The 24059-nt window shown below is 38.7% G+C and overlaps 1 protein-coding gene across 1 annotated transcript; it reads left to right on the plus strand.

Moving 5' to 3' along the window:
• Nucleotides 1–1945: 1945 nt before the first annotated feature.
• Nucleotides 1946–22793, plus strand: LOC139729630 (general vesicular transport factor p115-like). Its single transcript, XM_071640556.1, has 20 exons — nt 1946–2015; nt 3270–3356; nt 4888–5032; nt 5523–5641; nt 6235–6393; nt 7355–7560; nt 11150–11252; nt 11705–11845; nt 12513–12756; nt 13335–13540; nt 14273–14386; nt 15914–16032; nt 16872–17053; nt 17410–17516; nt 18042–18180; nt 19054–19205; nt 19634–19846; nt 21044–21271; nt 22179–22331; nt 22704–22793. Exons 1-20 carry the CDS (start codon nt 1950–1952, stop codon nt 22791–22793), a joined length of 2973 nt encoding a protein of 990 aa, XP_071496657.1. The 5' UTR covers nt 1946–1949.
• Nucleotides 22794–24059: the final 1266 nt, after the last annotated feature.

The raw sequence follows: 24059 nt of genomic DNA on the forward strand, positions 1-24059 counted from the left end.
CAATATTACCGCATGGTCATGATTGATTGAAACAGGACATTACAGATAGACCAGTTCGGGAAACCCACTCACAAGGGGGGCCCCTCCTTATAAGTAACCCGTCCCCCTTATAAGTAACCCCATCCCCCTTATAAGTAACCCCCGGGGCACCCCTTATAAGGAGTCTCCACGCTTTTTTGCAATGCAACGCGAAAATGAAAGGACTGCGGCAATTCGCTTGATTATGTCCATAAAGCTTCACAAGTTTCCTAGTTACTCACGAAATTTGAGCAAAATCGGTTTGAGGCATCATATCTAAAATCATGGATTTAAATGCGATGTCAAACGACCCATGCGAATGCTGAAATGCGAGCGATTACTGGCGTGAGTGTCGCCAGGCGCGGCGGCGCGGCAATGCTTGAGTGCAGACGTGGCGACTGAGTACGGAGACTTTCGTACTCAGTCGCCACGTCTGCACTCAAGCATTGCCGCGCCGCCGCGCCTGGCGACACTCGCGCCAGTAATCGCTCGCATTTCAGCATTCGCATGGGTCGTTTGACATCGCATTTAAATCCATGATTTTAGATATGATGCCTCAAACCGATTTTGCTCAAATTTCGTGAGTAACTAGGAAACTTGTGAAGCTTTATGGATATAATCAAGCGAATTGCCGCAGTCCTTTCATTTTTGCGTTGCATTGCAAAAAAGCGTGGAGACTCCTTGTAAGGGGTGCCCCGGGGGTTACTTATAAGGGGGACGGGTTACTTATAAGGAGGGGCCCCCCTTGTGAGTGGGTTTCCCGAACTGAGACCAGTAGCTGTAGTGTTAGTATAGCAGCATTTCAACTAACTGCAAACACTTCTTATCGTACTTGAGCGACAACATTTCCTACCCAAACCGAAATTGACACTTCTTATTATTCGATTCAGATGACATAAACTTTTTAAAAGTCATGTAGATTCTAAAAGCATAAAGCTAAGTTGTAGTACTTAGCTAGACTACAACTGTAATTACTAGAAATAGCAATTATTCAAACTTAGATAGCTCCATGCTGAAAGTAAACTGAGTAAATTTAAAGTGACACATGAAATGAAGTTGACCAATCCCATGATCCATCCATTCCTTGCTTTTGTGAAAGGCCCTATTCCTTCCATTTCTCTTAAAATGCCACAAATATGCCCAGATCCCATTCCACTACAAACGTTTGACAATCAAACACAAAGAGTGGTGCTAGACTCCTCGAGTCTAACATGTTCCCATCCCAGATTCAGTATAATTTTTGGCTATCCTAGGTTTTAGGGGGATAAATTTTTTTAGGCTTCTAACTTCAGCACAGCCCTGGCCTAACCTAGTATAACTCTAAAAAGCCACCTAAATTCAATCTTATATCAAATTCAGTCTACCGTAATCGTAGATTCTAAATTTAATCTATAACGTAAAATTATTACTTTGATACATATAAATTCTTATTCAGTTTTAGTGGAGGTAAATTACATATGGCTGTGCTGAAGCTAGAAGCCTAAAATAATTTACTTGGTAGTACATAGCTCCCTCTAAAACCCAGGATTGCATAATTTTTAATTCACACGACATCGTACAAACATGAAATTTAATACGTGGGGCTGTTACGTTTCCTAACAACTTTGAGCAGCATAGTTCACCTGAATTACTACAGGATGACATGAACCGAAATGAGAAACTAACCTGTAAACATTAAGTAATAAACTTCTGCTTTCTCTGCACGGATATTAAGATGTATCGGCTTCCTAAACACCAAATTCACGAATTCTTGTACAGCTTATCAGACTACAGACAGCACAGCATTGCATTGATTGCATACTGCAGAATACGATACACCGCGCCCTCTACAGAAATACATCGGCAGACTTGTTGTGCTACGTGTTCTATCTGTGACACACTCGCACACACGCTTGGTCGCATACTTATTACCGGAAAACAGATTGAAGGAAATGAGCTTCTTTAGTCGAGTTTTAGGGGGTAATACCCCAGCACAGCAACAGTCAGGGGCTGATACGGTAAGTCGATCTTTTACTGTAGAAATTAGCTTCTTAGAAGCCCAAACAATGTCTACCCCAATCTCCAGTGTAGAACGGTAAAAAGCTGTTCACACATCATAACATCAGTCCCACATACTACATAATATGTGACCCACTCTACTCTGATGAATTGAATGTCATATTGACTCATAAGAAGAGTTTACGTTGAGACATGTGTCATTCGGGAAGGGAATTTCGCCTAACATCATTCTAGTAAGTGATTTTGATATATATTTCCAATTATGCTGTTTCTCGGTCATTTTGATTACCCTATAATTCAAATATTTCCACAATACTGAGTGAGCGCAGTCTGATTTTCATTTTGCTCTGCCTCTTGCTTGGCTCTGTTCTCGCCTCTGGCATACTGGCAGAAGCTCGTTTTAAAAAGAAAAAAAAAGTGAAAAAAAGATCATCAAGAAGGGGGAGGGGCTATTGAAGAAGAAGACTATCTTGAAGTTTAACTTGCAACCAAAATGTAAAAAAGAAAAAAAAAATGTGTCGAATACCATTTATGATACTGACTGTATGATGCTGATTCTATGACTATGTATATCCTACACAAAACCTAACCAATATTAATATGCGATGGATTTGTTTGTGGGTGCTTAACTAACGTATATAAATTTACAATATGCTGGGACAAAAGCAAGGTACAGTTGTAACGTTAGCATGGACTGGTAGTGGTAAACAGTGTATGTCAACATGGTGATGTACATCATATAAAAGGCATACATGTACTAGTAAGACAAGAACTCATTTGTCTTCCATGCATGCAATATTTTATGGCTCTTGCTATGTTGTTGGATTGTCTGTTTCAGCAGCCTCCCTGAAAGTGAAGAATTTTTGCCAATTTAATGATGTGAATATGAAACATTTATTTTTGCTTTGCATTCTTGTTTAAATTTCTTTGTGCACACACTCATAAAGTGACATTAAAAATAAATAACTGATTGAAGTAAGCAGTTCCACATAAAATGATATGATAAGAAGTATCTTTGTAGTAAGTTTGTTGTTCTGGTGGGTTTTTTTTACTCAGAAAAAGATCAGAGCATCAATCTCAAAGATGCTTATAAGCGGTGTAATTGTTAATATTTGTCTGTCTGTCAAGTGATGTCATGATGGTTAAATCAATCTTTTAGTTGATTAATGAATCCATGCATAATACGCCACTATGGCTGTGGAGCAAGCCTTTAGAGACATTGATTGATTTTTGCCATTTGTCTTTCCCTCCAGATTGCCAAGCTATGTGATCGTGTGCAGTCCTCGACCCTTCTGGATGACAGAAGAGATGCTGTCCGAGCTCTCAAAGCTCTGTCAAAGGTAACCTTAGTTTCGCCATTCTATTTTGTCAAGTCAGGAGATGCTATTACAAAAAGGTGAAATGCTGAGTGAAGCATAAACCAACAAACAATATAAATTGAAGTTAATGAAATATTCATATCGACTAATGAAACATATTGGTCTGTAAATAATCAGTGATGAAACGTTGCCCTCAGTATGCAAACATTGGTTAAGTTTCTTTTACCCATTGCTTTGCAGTGCTCTAAAACCCTGAACTGTCTTGATTTCATTGCCATGTAATGTGGACAATAGTATTAGTAGTTTGTTGTAAAACAGTCAATTTGCTCTAGCTGCTACCTGTTTTTGTCTGTTTTCTTACATGTATGTGCTGTGCAAGAGTGGTATAGTACCACTTTAGCTAAAATTTTCACATTTGAATAACAAATGCTCATTTAGTTAATTAGCTTTATAAACATACCAAACACATCGATAAATACAGTCTTCTCTATAAGTACCACACTTTCTATAGAGAGGTACACATGGTGTATGTAACAATGCATGGCTCTAGTCCTGCCCTTATCTATCATCTCAACCTCTCATTTATTTAAAATCAGTGAAAGAGTAGCAGGTTCAGATAAGTAGATAATGTACCATGCCATCATGTGCGCATTCATTCCATTCACCGTAAGGAAATGCACTATTTGTATATCTGTATATTTGCATATTCTATTGTATATCTCTCTTTTCCAAAGAACAGCATACCATAAAATGGGACAAAGCCAATGCCCATGTCTTAATAAGATATTAGGTTGTATCTGACCTTGTCACAGTGAAGTTCTCTCATTTTGTGTTTCAATGACCTCTTCACTATCTCACTAATCGGTCAGCTTTAGATAAAACTGATATGCAGAATGTGTTCTGCCAGGTTTAGCAGGAAGCAGTGCAATGAAAGTGCTCAGGTGTGCAATATCCCTGTGAGAGTGAGCCTCTACACTTCTAAATGTGATTTGATTGCCTTGATATCAGTTCCTAACTTATCAAACTGTAGTTTATTTACACTTCATGAACCCTACAACATGTGTATTTGTGTGGGACCAAAACTACAAATTTTGTAACAGACCAGTTTTTGTTGCAGACTGCAGAACTTCATTGGTGTCACATCACATTTATTTCTACAGTACAAGTAAAATGTATTTGAATTGCTGTATACTAAAAGAAAAATAATAGATGATAGTAATAGAGGCATTGGAGTTATTGTTTAAAAGATGTATATTTTCCTTGGAATATCATGGCATTATGCATACTGTGGCATGGAATACACACAAATTTAACATTTTGAAATCACTCAGTTTTGATATTTAGGTGGTTTGACAGCAAGGGGAGGACTCTGAAAAATAAATAAAAACAAACTCAGACTTTTGTAACTTCACTTCACCATGTAAGTTGTGTATCAAACTCACAATTCATCAATTGCAAAATGTTGTGGTGAGATATTGGTACTGATAATATCATAAAGGCAAATACGTAAACTGGTCTTAGCTCTCGATGTGACACAATTTTCCCTTTGTAGAAATTCAGACTGGACGTTGGCACTCAGGCCATGGAGTTGCTGGTCCATGTCTTGGAGACTGACCGCAGTGATGCAGAGATCATTGGCTATGCCTTGGACACCTTACATAACATCCTCTCTCTTCACCCAGAGGAGGAGGAATCTAGTAAGTTCATTCACCTTTAAACTCTTGACACCTTGCATTTAGTTAGTAGCTTCCATGTTTAAAGATTCACATACATGTAGGGGTGTTTACATGATGTTAGACCGAAACACAAAATAAAGTTAAGCTGTCAAAGAGCATTCATGTCTGCTGTGATTCACCTGCAGTTGGGTATTGCAGTTTTCACTCAAAGAAATGGTTCACTTAGAGCTTACTATTCTCTTTCATCAAGGTATTGAAAAAAATAAATCAATACATTGAGTTAGTCCATAATATTCGCTTTGTGTTGTGATGAATGACTACCACTGTCATTATCAATATTGGTTAGATTTGCTTTGAAAGTAGTGAAGTATTGGTATTGAGGTATTGAGGAAAAGTAGGGTTGACTAGCTTGGATTGGAATGGCTTCATTGTTTTGTTGTGGGAATGTGACATTTGAAAGTATGGTATACAGTGTAATGTTGCAGAATCTACTGTTGTAATTTTGTTTTAGCTGAGGAGCTTCCCAACGGAGATGGGAGGGATGCAGAGGAGATGCAACTTGCCGCACAGTTTGCAGAAATCTTCATCAAGAATCCCAACAATGTTCCCCTTGTTCTCAGTCTGCTTGAGGTAATGCCTTCATGAATGTATATTGCTCAATTATGAATTGTAGTTTCACAACATCCATAGGCAGCTTTAAACTTTGATAAAAAAAAAACAACAACAACAGAAAGACTAGAACTGTCTTTTAGTCACTGAGATATTAACATTGGCAATTTCCAAGCAGTTCCTCAAACCTCTGCAAAATGGTCCTATTGTGTTGCATATTTGGGCAAATGAATTTGTGGTGCTTCCAAATTAATGTTTATGTTGTTGTTGTTTTTTTTTTTTTGCAATCTACATTTGATTTTATGATTATAAGTTGACTGATTTTCTGTCACCAGACATGTCTGAATATATTTCCTTGTACTCTTTATATTTCATTAACAAGTAACACTTTACATTGTGTAAATAAATAATCACAACTCAAGTGATGTAGCATAAAAAGTAACAATCATCTGTGTCATTTTAAACTTCATGCACATGTTAGTAAGCAACTTCATTCGGAAAGCTATTCTTTAAAAAAATAAGTCAGGCCATACCAGGTATTCAAAACCAGACCTGCAATGACAAGTAGAGTTGGTATTGCTCTCATCCATCCTTCCTTCCTTCCTGATTGACAGGACTATGAGTTCCGTGTGCGCTGGCCGGCCATCAGGCTGCTGACCGCCCTCCTCTCCCACCAGGCTGGCCAAGTCCAACAGTATGTCCTGGGCAGCCCCATGGGTGTGTCCAAGATGATGGACCTTCTCTCGGACAGCCGAGAGGTCATCCGCAACGATGTGAGCAGACTTCATCTTCCTCCAACCCCATTCTCTTTGACCACTTCCTGTCCCTTCCTCATCCTCCGAATTTCACAGGACCATTTGATGTAACAAACACCTTAGAGTTTCTAATACTCTAGTTTGTCTAACTATTCAGTACTTGCTTCTGATTTGACTCTGAGTGTAATAGCCCCATATTATGTCAAATTATGCTCAGAGGTACAATAGATTTTTATTGTGTTACATTTAATATTCAAATGCAACTACAGACAGTATATGTATAAGCGTAGAAGAGAACTATTAGGGGTAACTTCAATACTTGGCCATTTCCAATGATGCTGCAGTAGATTAACATTTAGGGAATTCTTCTGACAGTAAGTGATGATTATTTCTGTATGAAATTTCACCCTTTTCTACCTTTTTACTGTGCCCCATCTTGGTTTATTCCTATGAGAATGAGATAAAACTTTTAAATATGTAGCCATTCTTTTTCTAATAGAGTAGAAATGACTAATAATGAACAGAAGGTTTCCATTCTCAACAAATGAGGATAGGTAAAATGCAAGTTCATAACGTTGCCTAAAATGATGCAGTGAATCAGATTTGAGAGAATTAGTGTGCCTAAAATGAGGCAGTGAATCAGATTTGAGAGAATTAGTGTGAGTTTCAGTTCAGCATTCCTTTCATAGAGAGAGATATTGTTTGATGAGGATCATTATGAAAGATATTGAATAGAAATGGAAGATGTGCATTGAAGTTATTGTCAAAGCAGTTTTCATATTCATGAAGAAATATCATTCATGGGTGACATGATCGGAGATATGTACACCTTTTCCACGGTAGCTAGTGCTGGTACTGGTTTTATCTCCCAAATATTGCCTTGAATTGAGCAACAGCACTGATTATCTGATATGTATGTTCTGTGGAATAAGTGATGTGAATTCAAGTTGTATTGTTTGTTTTATTTTTGGCACACCAGGGTCTACTGCTGCTCATACAGCTGACTAAAGGCAATGCCAACATCCAAAAGATTGTGGCCTTTGAGAATGCCTTTGAGCGCCTCCTGGAGATCATGGCTGAGGAAGGGGGCAGTGATGGTGGGATCGTGGTGGAGGATTGCCTCCTCCTCCTCATCAACCTCCTGAAGAAGAACAGCTCCAACCAGTCTTTCTTCAAGGAGGGAGGGTAGGTGTAGCCCTTAATGTACTCCATCTGCCAATTAGCACCGATGTCTGGACACTGTAATGTGTCTGTGACTAGAAACTGATTTATCGCTCTTGTCACTGTGGTATCACAGTGGCTGTTTTGTGGGGTTCTTGCAACGTTTCAACCGAAAGGGATTGTTTGGTTCGCTTTATTTCCCAGTTTAAAAGGGGACTATAATATGTATGGAAAGGAGATATTTTTACAGCAAAAAGACAAAAGCATATTGAGGTATATTATACAGTCAAACTCGGATACCTCGAATTCGTCGGGACTGAAGAAAATGGTTCGACGTACGCGAATTTCGAGGTACGCGTACGTCGAATTTTCTTCGACTTGTCCGATGTTTATCGATGTTCAACGTTTATCGATGTTCAACATGGTGTCTGTTATAGTGCCTAGTGATTGTTTGCATGCTTGTCAATTTGAATTGAATCAACTTTTATATGAATGAATTGAGTGAAAATAGGAAATGAAATTAAAATTTCAGAAATAAAGATTTTGGTGGCCCGATCGCGCCACCAAAAAAAAAAAAAAAGTCGGATGTTTGCCTTCACTTTTCAAAATGAACAGCGGTAACAATCGGTTACGTAAGATGCTAAAATAAATGTCAGAGTTTTGCGTTTAATTGTGGAAATGAATGACGGTAATATTCGACTCGGTATGATACTAAAATAAATGTCGGATGTTTGCTCATACTTTTGGAAATGAATAACGATAAGACTCAGCTCCGTATGGTGCTAGAACTAATGTTAGATATTTGATTTTGCGTTCGGAAATGAATAAGGATAACATTCGGCTCCGGAAGACGCTGAAATAAATGTCGAATTTTTGCTATGACGTTCGGAAATGAAAAACAATAACATTCAACTCCGTACGATGGTTAAATAAATGTCGGATGTTTCCTTATACTTTTGAAAGTAAATAGCAATAGCATTCGGCTCCGGAAGATGCTAAAATAGATGTCAGATGATCGTTTTTATGTTCGGAAGAAAATAGCAGTAATATTCTGCTCCATCATGTCCATATGATGCTAAAATAACTGTCTGATGTTTGCTTTTAAATTTCGAAATGAATAACAGTAACATTCAGCTGCGTTTAATGGTAAAGTCAATGTTTGATGTTTGCTTTGACGTTCGGAAAAGAGTAACAATAATATTCAACTCCTGACAATGATGAAATAAATGCTGGATGTTTGCTTCTATGTTCGAAAGTAAATTGCAATAACATTTAGCTCCGAAAGATGCTAAAATAAATGTTGAATGTTTGCTTTGATGTTCTGAAGTGAATAACAATAACATTCAACTCCGTACGCTGATAAAATAAATGCCGGATACGTCCGAAAGTAAATGTCAATAGCATTCAGCTCCGGAAGATGCTAAAATACATGTCGAATGATTGCTTTTACGTTTGGCATGTTTGGAAGTGAACAGCAGTAACATTCTGCCCCATACGATGATAAAAAAATATATATATATTGGATATTTGCTACGGTACATTTCAAAATAAATATCAGTAACATTCAGCTATACGTTTCATAGTCCAAAATGTCTGATGTCTGCCTTTACGTTCAAAAATGAAAAACAGTAACATTCGGCTCCGTGCGATGATAAAATAATTGTCAGATGATTCATTTCACTTTCGGAAGTGGACAGCAGTAACATTCGGCTCCGTTCGATAATGAAATAAATGTCGGATGTTTGAAATGAATAACGGTAATATTCTGCTCCGTACGATGCAAAAATAAATAACAGATTGTTGCTTTAAATTTTGGAAATGATTAATGGTATTAATCCGCTCAGTTAGATGCTAAAACAAATAGCGGATGTTTGCTTTCACGTTTGGAAATGGATTACGATAGTATTCAGCTCCGTAAGATTCCAAAATGAATGTCGGTTGTTTGCTTTTACATTTTTTAGAAATGAATAACGGTAACTTTCGGTTTTTTACAATGCTAAAACAAATGTCGGATGCTAACAAATGTCAGCAAATGCTCCCATTTTCTCATTTCAAACGTAAGTTTTGACCTCCTCAATATATTGGCATCAACTTTTATAATAATATCTACGCCTACTAACTTGTCAAATCTTTAAACACTGAGTAAGATGATTGAATTTTCTATTCATTTGTTTTAGACATGGACATCTGTATCACTTCAATAATGCTTAATATTAATTTGTCTATGTTTAGTAGGACCGATTTAGTTTTTCTAATGTTTTTCCTGATTTTTTTTTTGTCACCAGATTTTACTTTCGACCACCAGAAAATAAAAATCAATGATATTGGTGGCCCGATAAAACTTAGTGCGGAGCCCTGTGTATTCTATTCTTCATTGTGATCGGCCTATACTTCCAGATTTTCATAATCGCATTGCTGGAAAAAAAAATTCAGTGCTTGCGTTCTCGGAGAAGTAAACTTCGTGAAAGGCAAAAAAAGAAATAGTTTAAAAAAAGGCACTACAAGGTAGATTGATGTTTTGACAGTGGAGCGTGATTAATGGCAAAGATAATTATAACTGTCAACGTAAGCAGGTGCGCCCCGACGGTTGAGAAATCTACGCGCACGGTATGACTGTCTCGATCAAAAATCAAAACACAGTGGTTAAAGAAAAGCAAATGATGGGGCAGCGCGTAGTGCTCTATCGTAAAGCACTCCATTGGCACGGGTGCTATGTGCATACCATGTACGTGTGGTGTTGGGGATTTTCCTTGTCAGCTGTGTATCGGGTATTTCTTCTTGGGCGCGCGATTGTTCTGGTCTCAGAATATTTACAATCGAGTGTGAAAACATGTGACACGTCTTCGCTGTCCACGCGCGCTTAATCGGAGATGCTGAGTGATGTTTACAATTTCGATTCGAGCAACATGCTGGGAAAAACAATAAGTTAATTAAGATCGGGACATTAGATTTCCCTTCGAGGTAACCGAACTTCGAGTTATCTTTTTCGAGCTACGCGAATTTTAATACACGGAAACTCCATAGGAACAATCGGGACTTTCATTTTGCCCCCGAGGTAAGTGATATTCGGCTTATCCGTTGTCGAGGTATCCGAGTTTGACTGTATTGTCAAAATATGCATAGCAACCTTGTAATGAGTTGCTTTCCAGTGAAAGCTTTTAAGAAACATATGGCCCTCTATGCCAAGGCTTTTGTTGTAGGATGATGCAGGATGCTTGACCTATCCAAAAGATACAAAAGTTGTCAAAACAGAGAATCAAGTGACATACCACTCCCTTGAAGAAAAAAAAAATGTCATTTATAAATTTAGTATGTCATCCTGTTGATTTCATCCCTTTTAGTGACAAAAAAACAAGATTGCACTCTGATACATTTCCTGAACTTTGCAAAGTGATATCGATCAAGAGTTGTAATGACACTATGTTGCTGCACTGAAAAAAGCTTGTATCTTGTGTTTGTGGAAATGAAGCCCTACCACACCCTAGCTGTTTGATTGTGGAAGAGTTGTTCCTGCATGATACTGGTGCTACAAAGAGTGACCGGTTAATGTATGATAGGCAATGATATCACCTTAATTACTATGATATTGGCACATCAATCAATTCTCTTACAGGCTTATACAGCGACTGACGCCTTTCTTCAACATCCAAAAATCAGAAGGCCAGGACGCTTCTTGGTCTGCTCAGAAAGTGAACAACATTCACCTCATGCTACAGGTACAGTTCTGTTTGTAATATGTGTTATGTCTTTCCTTTATACAAATTTAGCATCCACGAAGGTGTAGGAAAAAACATTGACAAGATTCTCACAAGAGTTTCAGAACCCTACTCAGAGAGATTCAATCCTTTGTCTGCTGTGAGTGCTGATTGGCTCGAAAAACCTGAAGAGTTGTACATATCAACCTTAGTCTCTAGCATCATAGTTTCATCGTTAGAATTTAAATTTGATTGATCAATTGACTTATTATTCCAAATCTCAAACACAAATAACATGATGCAATCAGTGGAACACAAGACTAGACATAGCATTGTCATTTAAAGAATACAAGAGAAGACAATTTTAGAAACATAAAATGTGGGGGATCTACTAAAAAGCAGAGCTTGTAATCAAGTCATTTAAGTCATCAAGTCATTTAAGTCATCAGTATTCATTTCTTCTTTCCTGGCAGATTGTACGCATCTTGGTTTCCCCTAGCAATCCAGCACAAGCCACAGGTGCCTGCCAGAAGGTCGTCCATCAGTGTGGGCTGCTCAAACTCTTGTGTGATGTTCTGATGGCCAGTGGGGTACCAGCTGACATCTTGACTGAGGTGAGTTTATGACATGTAGCTTGTCATTGTGACTGACATTATGTTCAGTATGGTCATTGCACAAAATCAAGTGAGGGCAAAATTCTGATCTTGTTTGAAGTTAAAGTAGTTATTCAACTAAAACCAGAGATACACTAGTTCTTCATTTCTATGAGTGGAGAATCAATTTTGATACTAAAAAAAAGTAATAATAATTATGCTCTGCTTTTGAAGCATAAGTCTTTTACTTCACATATTGTTGCTGTGTTTAAACATTGTATGTATGTTATGATTCATGTGATTGTTTCTGCTTGATTGTATTCAATTGACATTGAAAGAAAAAAAAAAACTTAAGTAGTTTCTGCCACCCCCCCCCCCTTTATTTCATGTAATAGATATTACTTTGTATGGAAATTTTACTAGGTTACACAAGCCCACACAGAGATGATACAGGACATATGCTTTTGTTTTTGTAAGATTAGGGCTGTAACTCCATATCAGCCATGAGTCTGCTGTGTCTGGATTTCAAGGATGCGAATTTGTAATGTAGGGCATGATGCATGAATTTTAGATCTTTGAATAATATCAATCTGTATATATTACAGTGTAATGCTTAATGAATGATGGTCAAAGAAAAAATGATTGAAATTCAATTTCTGTTTATTACTGCCTGGTCTCCTCCCCTCAGACAATCAACGCAGTATCTGAGGTCATCCGTGGTTGTCGAGTCAACCAGGACTTCTTTGCAGCGGTGAATGCCCCATCGACCCCACCGCGGCCAGCCATCGTGGTTCTTCTCATGTCCATGGTGAACGAGAAGCAGCCGTTCTTCCTTCGCTGCGCCGTGCTCTACTGCTTTCAGTGCTTCCTCTACAAGAATGAGATTGGCCAGGAGCAGATCATCTCCACCCTCTTGCCAGCCACAGCCGATGGTAAGACTTGGCATTGACAGACTTGGTTGCACCAGTAGTAAAGTTACTCTTGAATTTGGATAATGATCGCTGCTTCTGTTGGTTTCATTGTGACTGAAAATGTTCTGTTAATGACTGCTCAAAAAAAAAAATGATAATAATAGTGATAACATAAGATATACAAATAATCATAAACAATTCCAGTGTTAAGTGGAACACTAAGGTTTTGTTGATTTTTTGCATCAAAAAATGAACAGACTGCCTAGAACTTTATCTGTCCTTTCATATTTTTTCAGTGCTCAGACATGACACAGGAAAACATTGACAGGATGGAGCATTTACAGATGTTATACTTTTCTTTCATGTAAACATTTTCATTGTTACTTTATGTTTGCATTTGCCATGTCTTCTATCAGTAGTTGAGGAATGCCATGTATATAAGAACTATTAATGTATCTTGTTACTTAACATGTCTGCTCTAATTATACAATAGCATGCGATAGGCCCAAAGCTCTGTCTGTGCTGTAGTGCAGTGTAGCTAAATGAACATGCATAATTTTTCTCCACATTCCATCCTCTAAATGTTTGGCAAACACCAGTCTCTGCAGTGACAGCAGGTCAGCTGCTGTGTGGCGGTCTCTTCAGCCAAGACCCACTCTCCAACTGGTGTGCAGCCATCGCTCTGGCTCACGCCCTCAAGGACAACCCCACTCAGAAGGAGCAGCTGCTGAGGGTACAGCTGGCCACGGGTCTGGGGAATCCCCCAGTCTCCCTCCTGCAGCAGTGCACAAACCTCCTCTCTCAGGTCAGACCATACTTGTTCCCTTCCTTCGTCCCACCTGTCATGACACATTTCCAACATCCACTTCACACAAAAACGTCCATTCCTGTTATAAACCTGTGTTTGTCACTCCATTATCAGTTTCTAATTGGATAGTGCAGTGCCTACAATGTCTTCCTGTCATCCTCTGTGTAATATTATGATAAAGCTAATCTGTATACATCAACTCTTTTCTAAACTGATAGCCACATCTAAATTTAGCTTGAATAAAAAGTGATCGCCCAGATTAGGGAAATTTGTTATGATACATGTATGTCTTGGCTTTTGTTCACATATATTCTGAGAATGTATGCACTACACAACTCAACATTTTAAAGACTTCTTTCAACTACAGAAGTAACCACTAATGAATGTAAGATGACAGTACTTGTCTCGTGAGACCTCAAAGGAAACAAAATTATCTGTGGAAAGTCAGTTTATTATTTTCTGTAATGATGACTCCATAGGAGTGCTCAGTATTACAAGCTTAATTAAATCTGAATCAAATGAATCAAAATTAAGCCGTTTTTACAATGTAAGCAACAAAAATGGACAAATAAAACTCAACATTTTGACTTCATTTTAAATCGTAAATTGCCAGTTTTATGCATATTCAAAATTATGTTTGACATCCTAATAAAAAGTGTTTCATTGGAGATGAGAATGAGGGAACTCAATTTCCTTTTGTCCATTCTGTATCCTCTATATTACCTATAGCCATCAGTAAAGTTCCAGACCAGACTTGGATTACTGATCCTACTCAGCTCCTGGATGGCTCAGTCATCTCTTGCCGTCTCACACTTCCTGGGAAGTCCTGGAAACGTCCCATTTGTATCCTTATGTTTCAAATTGACAAACATATCTATATATCATATTTATCAGATATTTTGACATAAAAAAAAAAAAAAACTAGCAGCAGAGTATGGACACGAAGTACTTGATACATGTATATCTGTTCATTCATGAAAACAGACTAGAAATGCAAAGACTTGTTCTTGACTGTAAGTAAGATGCTCTGCAAATGTTACAGGCGCGATCCTACCTTCTCTTTCCTCCCCCTTGACACATCAAAGACTCTATTGCACAGAGTCATTTTATCATGAGCCTAGGGTGACTAAATTTTGCAATATTTTGTTATAAAAAGTTTACTTGATAGGATGTTTACTCTGAAAATTGAATTCAACAACGAAGAGATCATATCTTCATCAATCTTACTCCAAAACTCTTCATCGCCATTCAGCACAATTGTTGTCATTTCATGACATTTATAACTTTTGACCTAGTATCAGATAAGGTACTCCTGCCATTTGAAAAGCATTGGCTTTTGTTCCACTTTCATTCATGGTATGTGACCCTGCATCACAAAACCAACAAAAAGTCACCAGACAGGGATTTTTAGTTAAGGGCAGATACTGAAAGAGCGGACTCTAAGCTTTAAAATTATGTACAACTCAATTCAAATGGACTCTCCTAACCTTATCTAAATATTGGAAAGAAAGCACACACTCCAGAAAAATGTGAACTGAGAAAAGAGGCTCTGAAGTACAGGGTCTATTCAAGTACTTCATTTTTACCAAGCCGTACTAGCTGTGTGATGAATGGGACAAAAAACAGGATGTAAACCACTGGAGCAACAACAATGAAGGGATTGTCAGATTAAGCTGACATTCAGCATGCTTTATCATAAACACATGCTGTGCATGATTAGTGAAAACTTTCAAAGCAGTAGCATCATCCTTTCTAAAGTTATTGAGTTGAAAGTGAAAAGTGTGTACCGGGATTTTAAGAAATAAAAAGGGGACTCTGGACACACCTAAAGACACTATTCTAAAAAACAGTGTTCTAGAAAGACTGCTGAAAACACAAATTTCTGTTTGCTTTGTGATCCCAAACTTTAGTATAATGTAGAAGAAGACTTGCTCTTTCAGAAAATATGAAAAATTCACGACTGGCTAGGTTGATCCATTTCACCTATTTTCAGTCCTCGCACGAAATCTGTGCGTGCGACTTTTTGTTGGTTTTGGGATGCAAGGTCACATATAATCAACTGTTTCATCACTCATTGAGTTTATATTTAAATATCCAAGTAGAGTACAGGTTGTTGCTGCAGTACTTGAGAAATCATTTTGAGTTTTGACATTGAGATGTTGAGATGTTGTCACATCTCTGTTTTTTGTGAGTGCTCCTAAATTTTTGCCTGAAACAAGTTGTGATATGGAGGGAAATAAGGAATTCATGATACTGCTGTATGCTTGTACAGTGTAGAAGATAAGCTTTATTGTTTGTGGTGTAGGTACATGATAGACTTGTGTTTCCAGGAGTTAGGTGTGTGATTCTTGACTTTCATGTTTCCATCAGCTGACAGCTCAGGTAGCAGAGAATGCTGATGAGCAGGAGGCTCTTGTCCAAGGCCTCTGTGCCTTCCTTCTTGGTATCTGCACCCAGTTTAATGACAACTCCAACAACAGCTTCACAAAGTGAGTCACCTTCCTGCTAACTAGAGAATTATTTGATAAATTCATACATAATAGGGAAACTAATCAGAAGTATTTATTTATATGATATGAATGAAAGTGAGCAAAGGAAATAGAACCCCATATTCTTTGCTCATTTTCATTCAAACAATTATTTGCTGGAATGCAGTTAGCATGATACCCAGTGTTTATTTGAAGAAGATACTAGTGACAATGAGAATGTGAGAACTGTAAAAGTGGACCTTTTTTGTTGTATTCAGTGTTCCACTACATTAGTGCAAAACCAAGCACAAGTGAATATCATTTGAACTGTGTGGAGGAAGCACACTCATTCATTTAAATTATACACAAGCAAATTTGCTGAAGTTGGCTCATTGTTTAATGTTGGTTGCACTGAAAGTTTTCACTTTCACAGTAACTGGGGCATTTATATTGCTGTATTAACAACACTGATTATGGTGATTTCAGTACGATATTCATTGTCATTTTTGTCACCATTACATCATAATCATCATCGTCGTCATCATCACAAAGACCCAAATTGGGTCACTGATGATACTTTCACGAAATTTGAGTGATGGCGATCGAAGCAGTACTTGCACAGACAGATGTTATGATGATGATAATGATAATGATGATACGACATGGTTAACAAACAGCTGTTGATTTTTTTTTTGTATCTGTAGAAGTTATAATGGTAGTGCAAAGCATTTTCGTGAGAGCATACCTGAATTTGTCATATGCTTCCCTAGCTACCAAAAGACTGAATTAAGGTGAGATGTCTTTGCAAATATGCAAGCTCTAAACCTTATGGTTGTCATTGCATGTAATGAACCCAACAGGGAGAGTTTGCAACAAATCATCGCCAAGAGGATTGGGGTGGAGTCTTTCATCGAGAAGCTTGAGGTCGTGTCCAAACACGAGAGTTACACCCTGGCCGCACAGAAACCACAGCTGAGATTTGATGCTCCGGAGAAGGTCCTCTTTGACTACGAGTTCACAACGCTCTTCAAGCAGCTAGAAAGTAAGAAGCCTACTCTCGGGGCCTCTTTGTAGTAGTGGTCCCCTGATTTTTTTTTTTTATTATTATTTAGCAAAGATATTACTTTCAGATGTCAGTTTGTTAAGTCATATTTTCTTGATTAAAATAGGTGTGAACTCACACAAAAGTATTCTGCTTGGAAAGATTCTTTACCATATAACCATGGATTACTAGCAATGTACTCCTGTGCATACTTACTGATACATATATCTTTTGATGCCCACCATTCTAGCTACAAGGAATTTCTTGTTAAAAGTCTAGTGTCAGGTTCAGTCAGTTTTATCACTTATATGGACTATTTTACTAAGACTGTGATTTCTCCAAACCTTTCCTTTCAGGCACTGTCATCAAAGCCATCGAGGCAGGGGATGACGTTGATGCAAAGAAGACAGTGGAGGATCACAATTCAATCGTCACCCAATACAAAGACATCATCAGAGATCAGGTGAGATGAAATAGAGTGAGGAAGTCAGGTCTCCTTTCCAAACAATCTCTTGAAGAATCAACTGTAAGAGTGTCTGTGTGTTGTTCTAAGACTGTATGTGATATCATGACCTAAAGGTGGGTGAAGGATGCAGGAACTTCTGCTTCAACGCAACAATCTAATCACTTTTTAATCATGCTGATTTCATATTTAGCATGCAAGTTGTATTTTGTATGCAGAATTGGGGGTATGCATGACTGCATTATGAAGCTCATTGACACAGATTTGAGAATAAAAACTTGTATGTCCTTCTCCAGTTCTGAGCTGTTGTTTTTCATCATGGGGCTTTAAGAGGAAAATATGTGTTATCTTGACATCACTACCACCCTAATACATATGCATGTACCATAGTTTCAATTGTATCGTACTTCAGCATTGCCAAATAGAAAATGGGACAGAATTTCTGTTAAACTCCCGGTGTATGTGAAGGTCATTGCCTAAGTTATTCTTCAATATAAACAGCGTTTCGTCTAATGTCGCTCATAGGACAACCAACTTGGAGAGCTGAGGAAGAAGCATGAAGAGTTGACACGGGAGTACAAGAGGGCAGAGGCTCAGCTATCAGAGCAGTCCTGTCAGATCCAGCAGCTGAGGGATCAGTACATTGTACTCAAGGCCCAGCATGGTGAGAGGGGTGTGGGGATGAGGGTTAAGTAACCTTGAGCTCAGTGACAGTTAATCATACATATGACCCTAAAAAGTCACTATGTAGCAAACAAAGTTTGTGTACGTTATCAGCAATGCACAGTGAACTGGTAATGCTTCTCTTTTGCACTTAAATGACAACAGCGACAACAATTACCTGTATTATAGCCTGAAAAAAAAATGGTTTTATATATTGATTTGTGAACTTATTTTGGGGCTCAGTGGATAAGATGATGAAGTGTCAGTCCTGAAGTCCTGAAGTCCTTGGTTCAAGTCCCCTTGCAGCAGTGGGTTTAACCTTACACAGGGCATTTTATCTCCCTTGCATAATTCTTTGTAGGGGACTTAAAGCTGATTGTTCTTTGGTTACTTGCTGAAAAGCATTCTTTACTCTCTGAACAACCACAGAAACAAATAAGAATAAAGTAGAATCCAAATTTCTTACTGTTTTAGGGTCTTCTGATTTGATTTGTTTATTGAAGAAGTATCTGGGTGTCAAGTGGTTCCTAATGTGTTGGAGGCTATTTAGAAATGGAACAGTGAAATTGGGTTCTTGATGGAGAGTAGTGTTAAGCACGATGGCATGTAGTTGATCTCAGATACAGCTCATGTATCTAGGCCTAGAACATGTTGAGGTAGGATAAATTTGCTCTACATTGTACTTTAATATTTAACAGCAAAGACATCATCAGAAAAAAATATATATATTAGTGATGTGAGTTGGAAAAAAAAAAGAATAAATATGTATCATCCATGTACCATAAATCCAGCCCACAGCTTCTAGTTCAGTGGGCATTGTTTACAGTATCTGCCTATTTTGTGCCCACTCTGTGCCTAACCAACTGAATGCTAGGCACCCAGGGTGGACAGGGAGAAGGGGCAGAGGGGGTGGAGAACCAAGCCCCATTGGACGGGGAGTCATCGCAAGCTGCAGTAGATCTCCAGCGTCAGGTGGAGACACTCACACAACAGCTTCAAGATAAGGACAGGGAGCTGGAGAAAGTGGTGAGTGATTGTCGTGAATATGCGTAGTATTTGTTCTCAGGGCTCATAAAAAGGTTGTAAAGTAATTGCTGGCTTGCAGTGACAATCTTCTACAAAATCTACTGTTGCTGCTTATGCGTAACCAGTGGTATTTTGGTAATCTTTGTGGATGCCTTCAGGAACATTACAGATTGTTCTATAATCTACCAGAAATCAGTAGAAAGCAATATTAAGGGTTTCATTGCAAGTAATGAAGAATCTGCGTAAAGCATGTACTTTACTAGTGTGGTGTAGTATGTTTTGAAAAGAGTGGTACATTTCTGGTACATCTTGACATATTAGAGACAAGCAAAGTTTTTGTATGAATATTTGTGGAGAAATGGATTGCTTGTAGGGTGTCTACATGTGACATGTGATTGCACAGTATCTTGCCTCACCCATCCACGCAGAGAAACGACCTGACAATAGCAGACGCCAAGGCTGTTCTCGGCTCCGAGGAGACCTCACAGGATTCCCAGAGTGGCATGCAGTCCCAGCTGGCCAGGCAGACTGCAGAGTTGGAGGACCTCAGGAGGTCTGTCACACAGCAGTCTGAGCTAGCTGAGAAGTACAGGTTGCAGAACGAAGAGCTGAACAAACTCTTACAGCAGCAACAACAACAGGTGAGTAGTGAGAGCAAAGCCTGTAGATACAGTGTGTGGGTGTTAGTGTATATGTGACCCGCCATGACAAAAGGATCCAAAAGTCACGAACGGCTGAGCCGAGAAAAGCAAGTTTGAAGTCGGGCCATCAAAATCGGTCAAAACCATCAAATTTCTGTTTTTGACATAATTTTGTAGTCTGATGTTTCGTCTATCATCTGCCGAAATTTCGAAGCTATATGATCAAACAAAAGGCAAGAAATTAGCGTTTACCTGGGCCATGATTTTCCAACTTTGAACAGAACAGAAACGTGTCTGAAAATTTAGATTTAGTGCCGCAGACAGCCCCTAGCAACGAGGGAGTGATCTTATTGGTCAGTGCGTGGCATCCTGGTTTCTGATTGGTAGTGTGTAGACCGCTGGCACTGAGCTTGAATGAACATCACAGGGTTGCTAGGAGTATACCTTCTATTGTCAAGAGGTGAAAACTGTCTTACCTCCCCGTGATCACGATTGCGTCGGAAGGAAAACTCAGACGGCGGTTTTCTTGAAACGCTGATTTCCTAGACCACTCGACATACTCTCATAAAATCAGCGATATTTCCACAACCGAGTACTTTATGAGTCATGTTATATATGAAATTAAAGCGGAAGAGTAAGGGAATAATGTCATGTCATTTCCAGAAGATCTCCCTCCCCCGACTTTCAGATCCTTTTGTTATAGTGGGTCACATATGGCAATCCACTGTGTGGATATTTGTAGTGGAATGTCTTACAAATGAGTGGTATGGCTCAGGAGGCATAATGTGCACCAAAAAGAATTTGCTTGCCAATTTGCCCTCCTTTCTGGTGTGTTAATTCAGGGTGATGGAGTACAACATGAATACGTCATACTACGTGCTAGATGCAGCCCACATTGGAAATGACTTCAAGCTTCCCTGTGACTCAAGAGGCATTTCACAGTTACTGAGATGCTGCAATGTAGTGCGCATTGATGAAATTGCTCACTTTGGTTTGGTAAGAACAACGCTGAGGAGTCCCATATGAAAACTGATTAAGTATTGTAGGAAAACTTTTGTAGCGGAGTATGTCAGTATTTGTTCATTGATGAGAAACATGGTGAGGAATCCCATATGGAGATCATGTAAGCTTTGTCAGAAAGCTTTTGCGGTAAGTACATCAGTGATATTTATACTCACTTCTTGCGTCCATCTACAGGGTGGCAGTGCCAATGACAACAGCGCCCTCCTTGCTGAGAAAGCTGCCATGTCTACCAGGATGACCGAGCTTGAGATGCGGCTAGCCAAGACAGAGGGAGACAAGGAGAAACTGGCAAGCGATAACAGAGAACTCTCTGTTGCCAAGGAAACCCTGGAATCTCAGCTGAGGGAGGCATCAGCGAAGGCAGCAAATCCAGAGATTGCAATAGCACTGCAGAGGGTTCAGGTAAGACTACCAGTTTTAAGGGATGTGATTTTCTGACTGTGTTCAGTGGTCATAGGTGCCAGAATTTTTTATATCTATCGTCACTTGCTTGGTCTGTGCATCAATTTGTTTATTTGTCTGTAGTCTCACAGAAAATATTCACCAAAATCCGTTAAAGCCATCTTTTTAGTGGAACTTTTACAGGGCAGTTCTAAAAACCACAGCTGTTTCTGGCAAAACGCTATAAAGGGTAAGAGTCAAAAGTGTTGGTCAAATTTTAATAATAACGTAGTATAGTCATGAACATGATAGTTTTGAGCAAATGACACATTAGTCAAAGATTACATTTTTACCTGTAAGGTACATATTACTAAAATTTGATTGTTCCGGGCTAAATGGATTAGTGTACAGTGTGCACTAGGTGGTTTGGAGGAGAGTGAGTAACTGACACTGTTTTGTTGGGTTTTTTTTTTCAACAGGAGTTACTATGAACCATATGCCCGAGCCATTTCATGAATATGTCATGGTGTGTAAACATAAAATTTGAGTGAACATGTGCACTTGTAGTAGGAAACAAACATGCATTTATGGACTAACCATTGATGTTGTGTGAGCTGGATCAAGTCAAGTGATCAAAATCAGAACACTCGCCAGAAAAGAAATGAGAAGGAAGAAAGTTCTCTGATTTGTTGCTTTCTGAGACAACTCTTGCTTCTGAAGTAAATGCAACAAAAATGTTTAATTTTTTTCTGTGGTATGAAATGTAGGCATGTGGTTTCATTGTCTAGTGTGTAACATTTGTTAAGAATACCAGTTGTTCACATATGCTCTCAGAATTTGACATCAGATGTATTGGAAATAGATCCAAAGTTTTTTTAGGACCAGTCTCCATCACTCTGTATTCCTTATTGAAACTCTCGACACACAGCAAGAGAAAGATGAGCTGAGTGTGGAGGTGAAGAGGTTAAAGGGAGAGATGGAGCGGGTCCAGAAGGAGCAGGAAGACCTCCTAGTGCTCCTGACTGAGACAGACGAGAAGAAGTCCAGCTACAAGCAGCGACTCAAGGACCTCCAGCAAGAGGTGAGCCATGGTCTAATATTGTCTAGGCTAGCCTCTTCAGATTCGGCAATAATGCACTACCAGAGGGCCCTGTTATTTGCTGTTACCATGGCAACTACAAAATTATAAAGGGGATGGTCTTCTTTTTCCAGGATAGGCTCTTCAGTGTTGTCACTGCTCTAGTAGAGGGCTTTGCCCTTATCATTAACCTGTCTAGCATTGCCATATAATTGCCACCCATTTGAGAACCAATACAGGATATTATTGACTCCAGGAAACTGTGCTTTGTTGTAATTTTCATTATATGCACAAGTCTTGGTATACACTTTTTTGTTACAAGTTTATACATGGCATTTTGCGTATGTTCAATCTTTTGTTTTTGTTTTTGTCCAGGTCTCTGATAATGAGCTAGATGCTGCAGAGGATGATGACGACGATGATGAGGACTACGAGGATGATGAGGAGGAGGAAGGAGAGGCATGATAGAAAAAAAAATCTGCACCAACTCAACGAAGACACTGTCTATGATAGTGGAGATATGTGATGAATTCTGCAACTGCATTCATTCAAATGGACTTGTGATGATATTCCAGATCATTTGCGTGGGACTAAGAGAATAGATGGAACTTGCAATCATAGAAATTAGGAATATTTTTTCACATGCATTAATGACAGACTAATACTGTAGAATATTTTAGTATTTTTTGTTCAACGATATCCAAGCATACCAGTTTCCTCCTTTTTTCTTTTTCTTTTTTTTACAAAATACGATATTGAAATGATGTGGAATACATTAGACTGCCATTCTTATTTTCAATCAAATTTACATCACAGTATTTTTACATTGTTTCTTACAAGAACAGACTGCATGATATATGAATGAGAGTTTCCCTTCCCGTCTCAAGATGTGTGGTTACCCGGTACTTTGTTTTGTCTTCACAAATGTGTAACTTCAGTTAGACTGGAAAATTTTATTTTAACGCTCTGTTGTAATACCCCATGTTGTCTTGTGATCAGTGAGTTCAGGCTGAGCAGCCATTCATGTGAGGAATAAATTGACCTTGAAGTCCATGCGGTTGTGGCCCACTCTGCATGGATATGACATGAGTCATGCACATGTTTCATGTGTTGAGTTGATTGGAACGTGCAGGCGCCAGTAAAGACGAGTTTAGTTTGGATCATGCAAAACGAAAAGGATGAAATGCTTGCTACCTGCCATGGTCACTGCAGCACCTCCAGCTTGTGCTGCAGTGTGTAAGGCAGTCAGCAGCTCCCCATCACTGCATGATAATGAAAAGTTCTTGTTACAGCTGATAAACCAAAGTTACCATCCATAATCTCGTCTTAGTGCTAAATTTGGTTTGATCAGGTGAGGGTATGCTATTTATTGCTGTACGTTTTAGACCGATATATTTGTTGGAAAGTGTGCAGAAAAGAAAGAAGCACACTTGTGTTGTTCGAGCTTTTTCCCTACTGTTACCACAGATCACAGGAAATGATGAAGACACATCTTCACCATGCACCACTCAAAGAGTGTAGATGACTCTCATCTTGTATTCCGCAGTGCAATCCAATCTGAATATAGTTGTGTGTTGCGTTTGGTAATGGCAGGAGATTATAGGCATTTAACGACAGTGTTCACAATTCAGCTTGATCTTTGTGATGTTTTTGACAAGTGATTGCAAGCCAAGTCCAAGAATGTCCTGTTATAGGAAAATGAGCATCAGAAATTACATACCTTCCTCAGAC

Source organism: Diadema antillarum, unplaced genomic scaffold (assembly GCF_040938485.1).
Source record: "Diadema antillarum isolate AM-2024a unplaced genomic scaffold, OU_Dant_1.0 seq00000248_RagTag, whole genome shotgun sequence".
In the NCBI taxonomy this organism is placed as follows: Eukaryota; Metazoa; Echinodermata; class Echinoidea; order Diadematoida; family Diadematidae; genus Diadema; species Diadema antillarum.

Coding starts and splice junctions, on each gene's coding strand:
- LOC139729630 (XM_071640556.1), top strand. CDS start 1,950: ATGAGCTTCTTTAGTCGAGTTTTAGGGGGTAATACCCCAGCACAGCAA. Junction 3,357..4,887: donor CTCTCAAAGCTCTGTCAAAG/GTAACCTTAGTT, acceptor TTCCCTTTGTAG/AAATTCAGACTGGACGTTGG. Junction 6,394..7,354: donor GAGAGGTCATCCGCAACGAT/GTGAGCAGACTT, acceptor TTGGCACACCAG/GGTCTACTGCTGCTCATACA.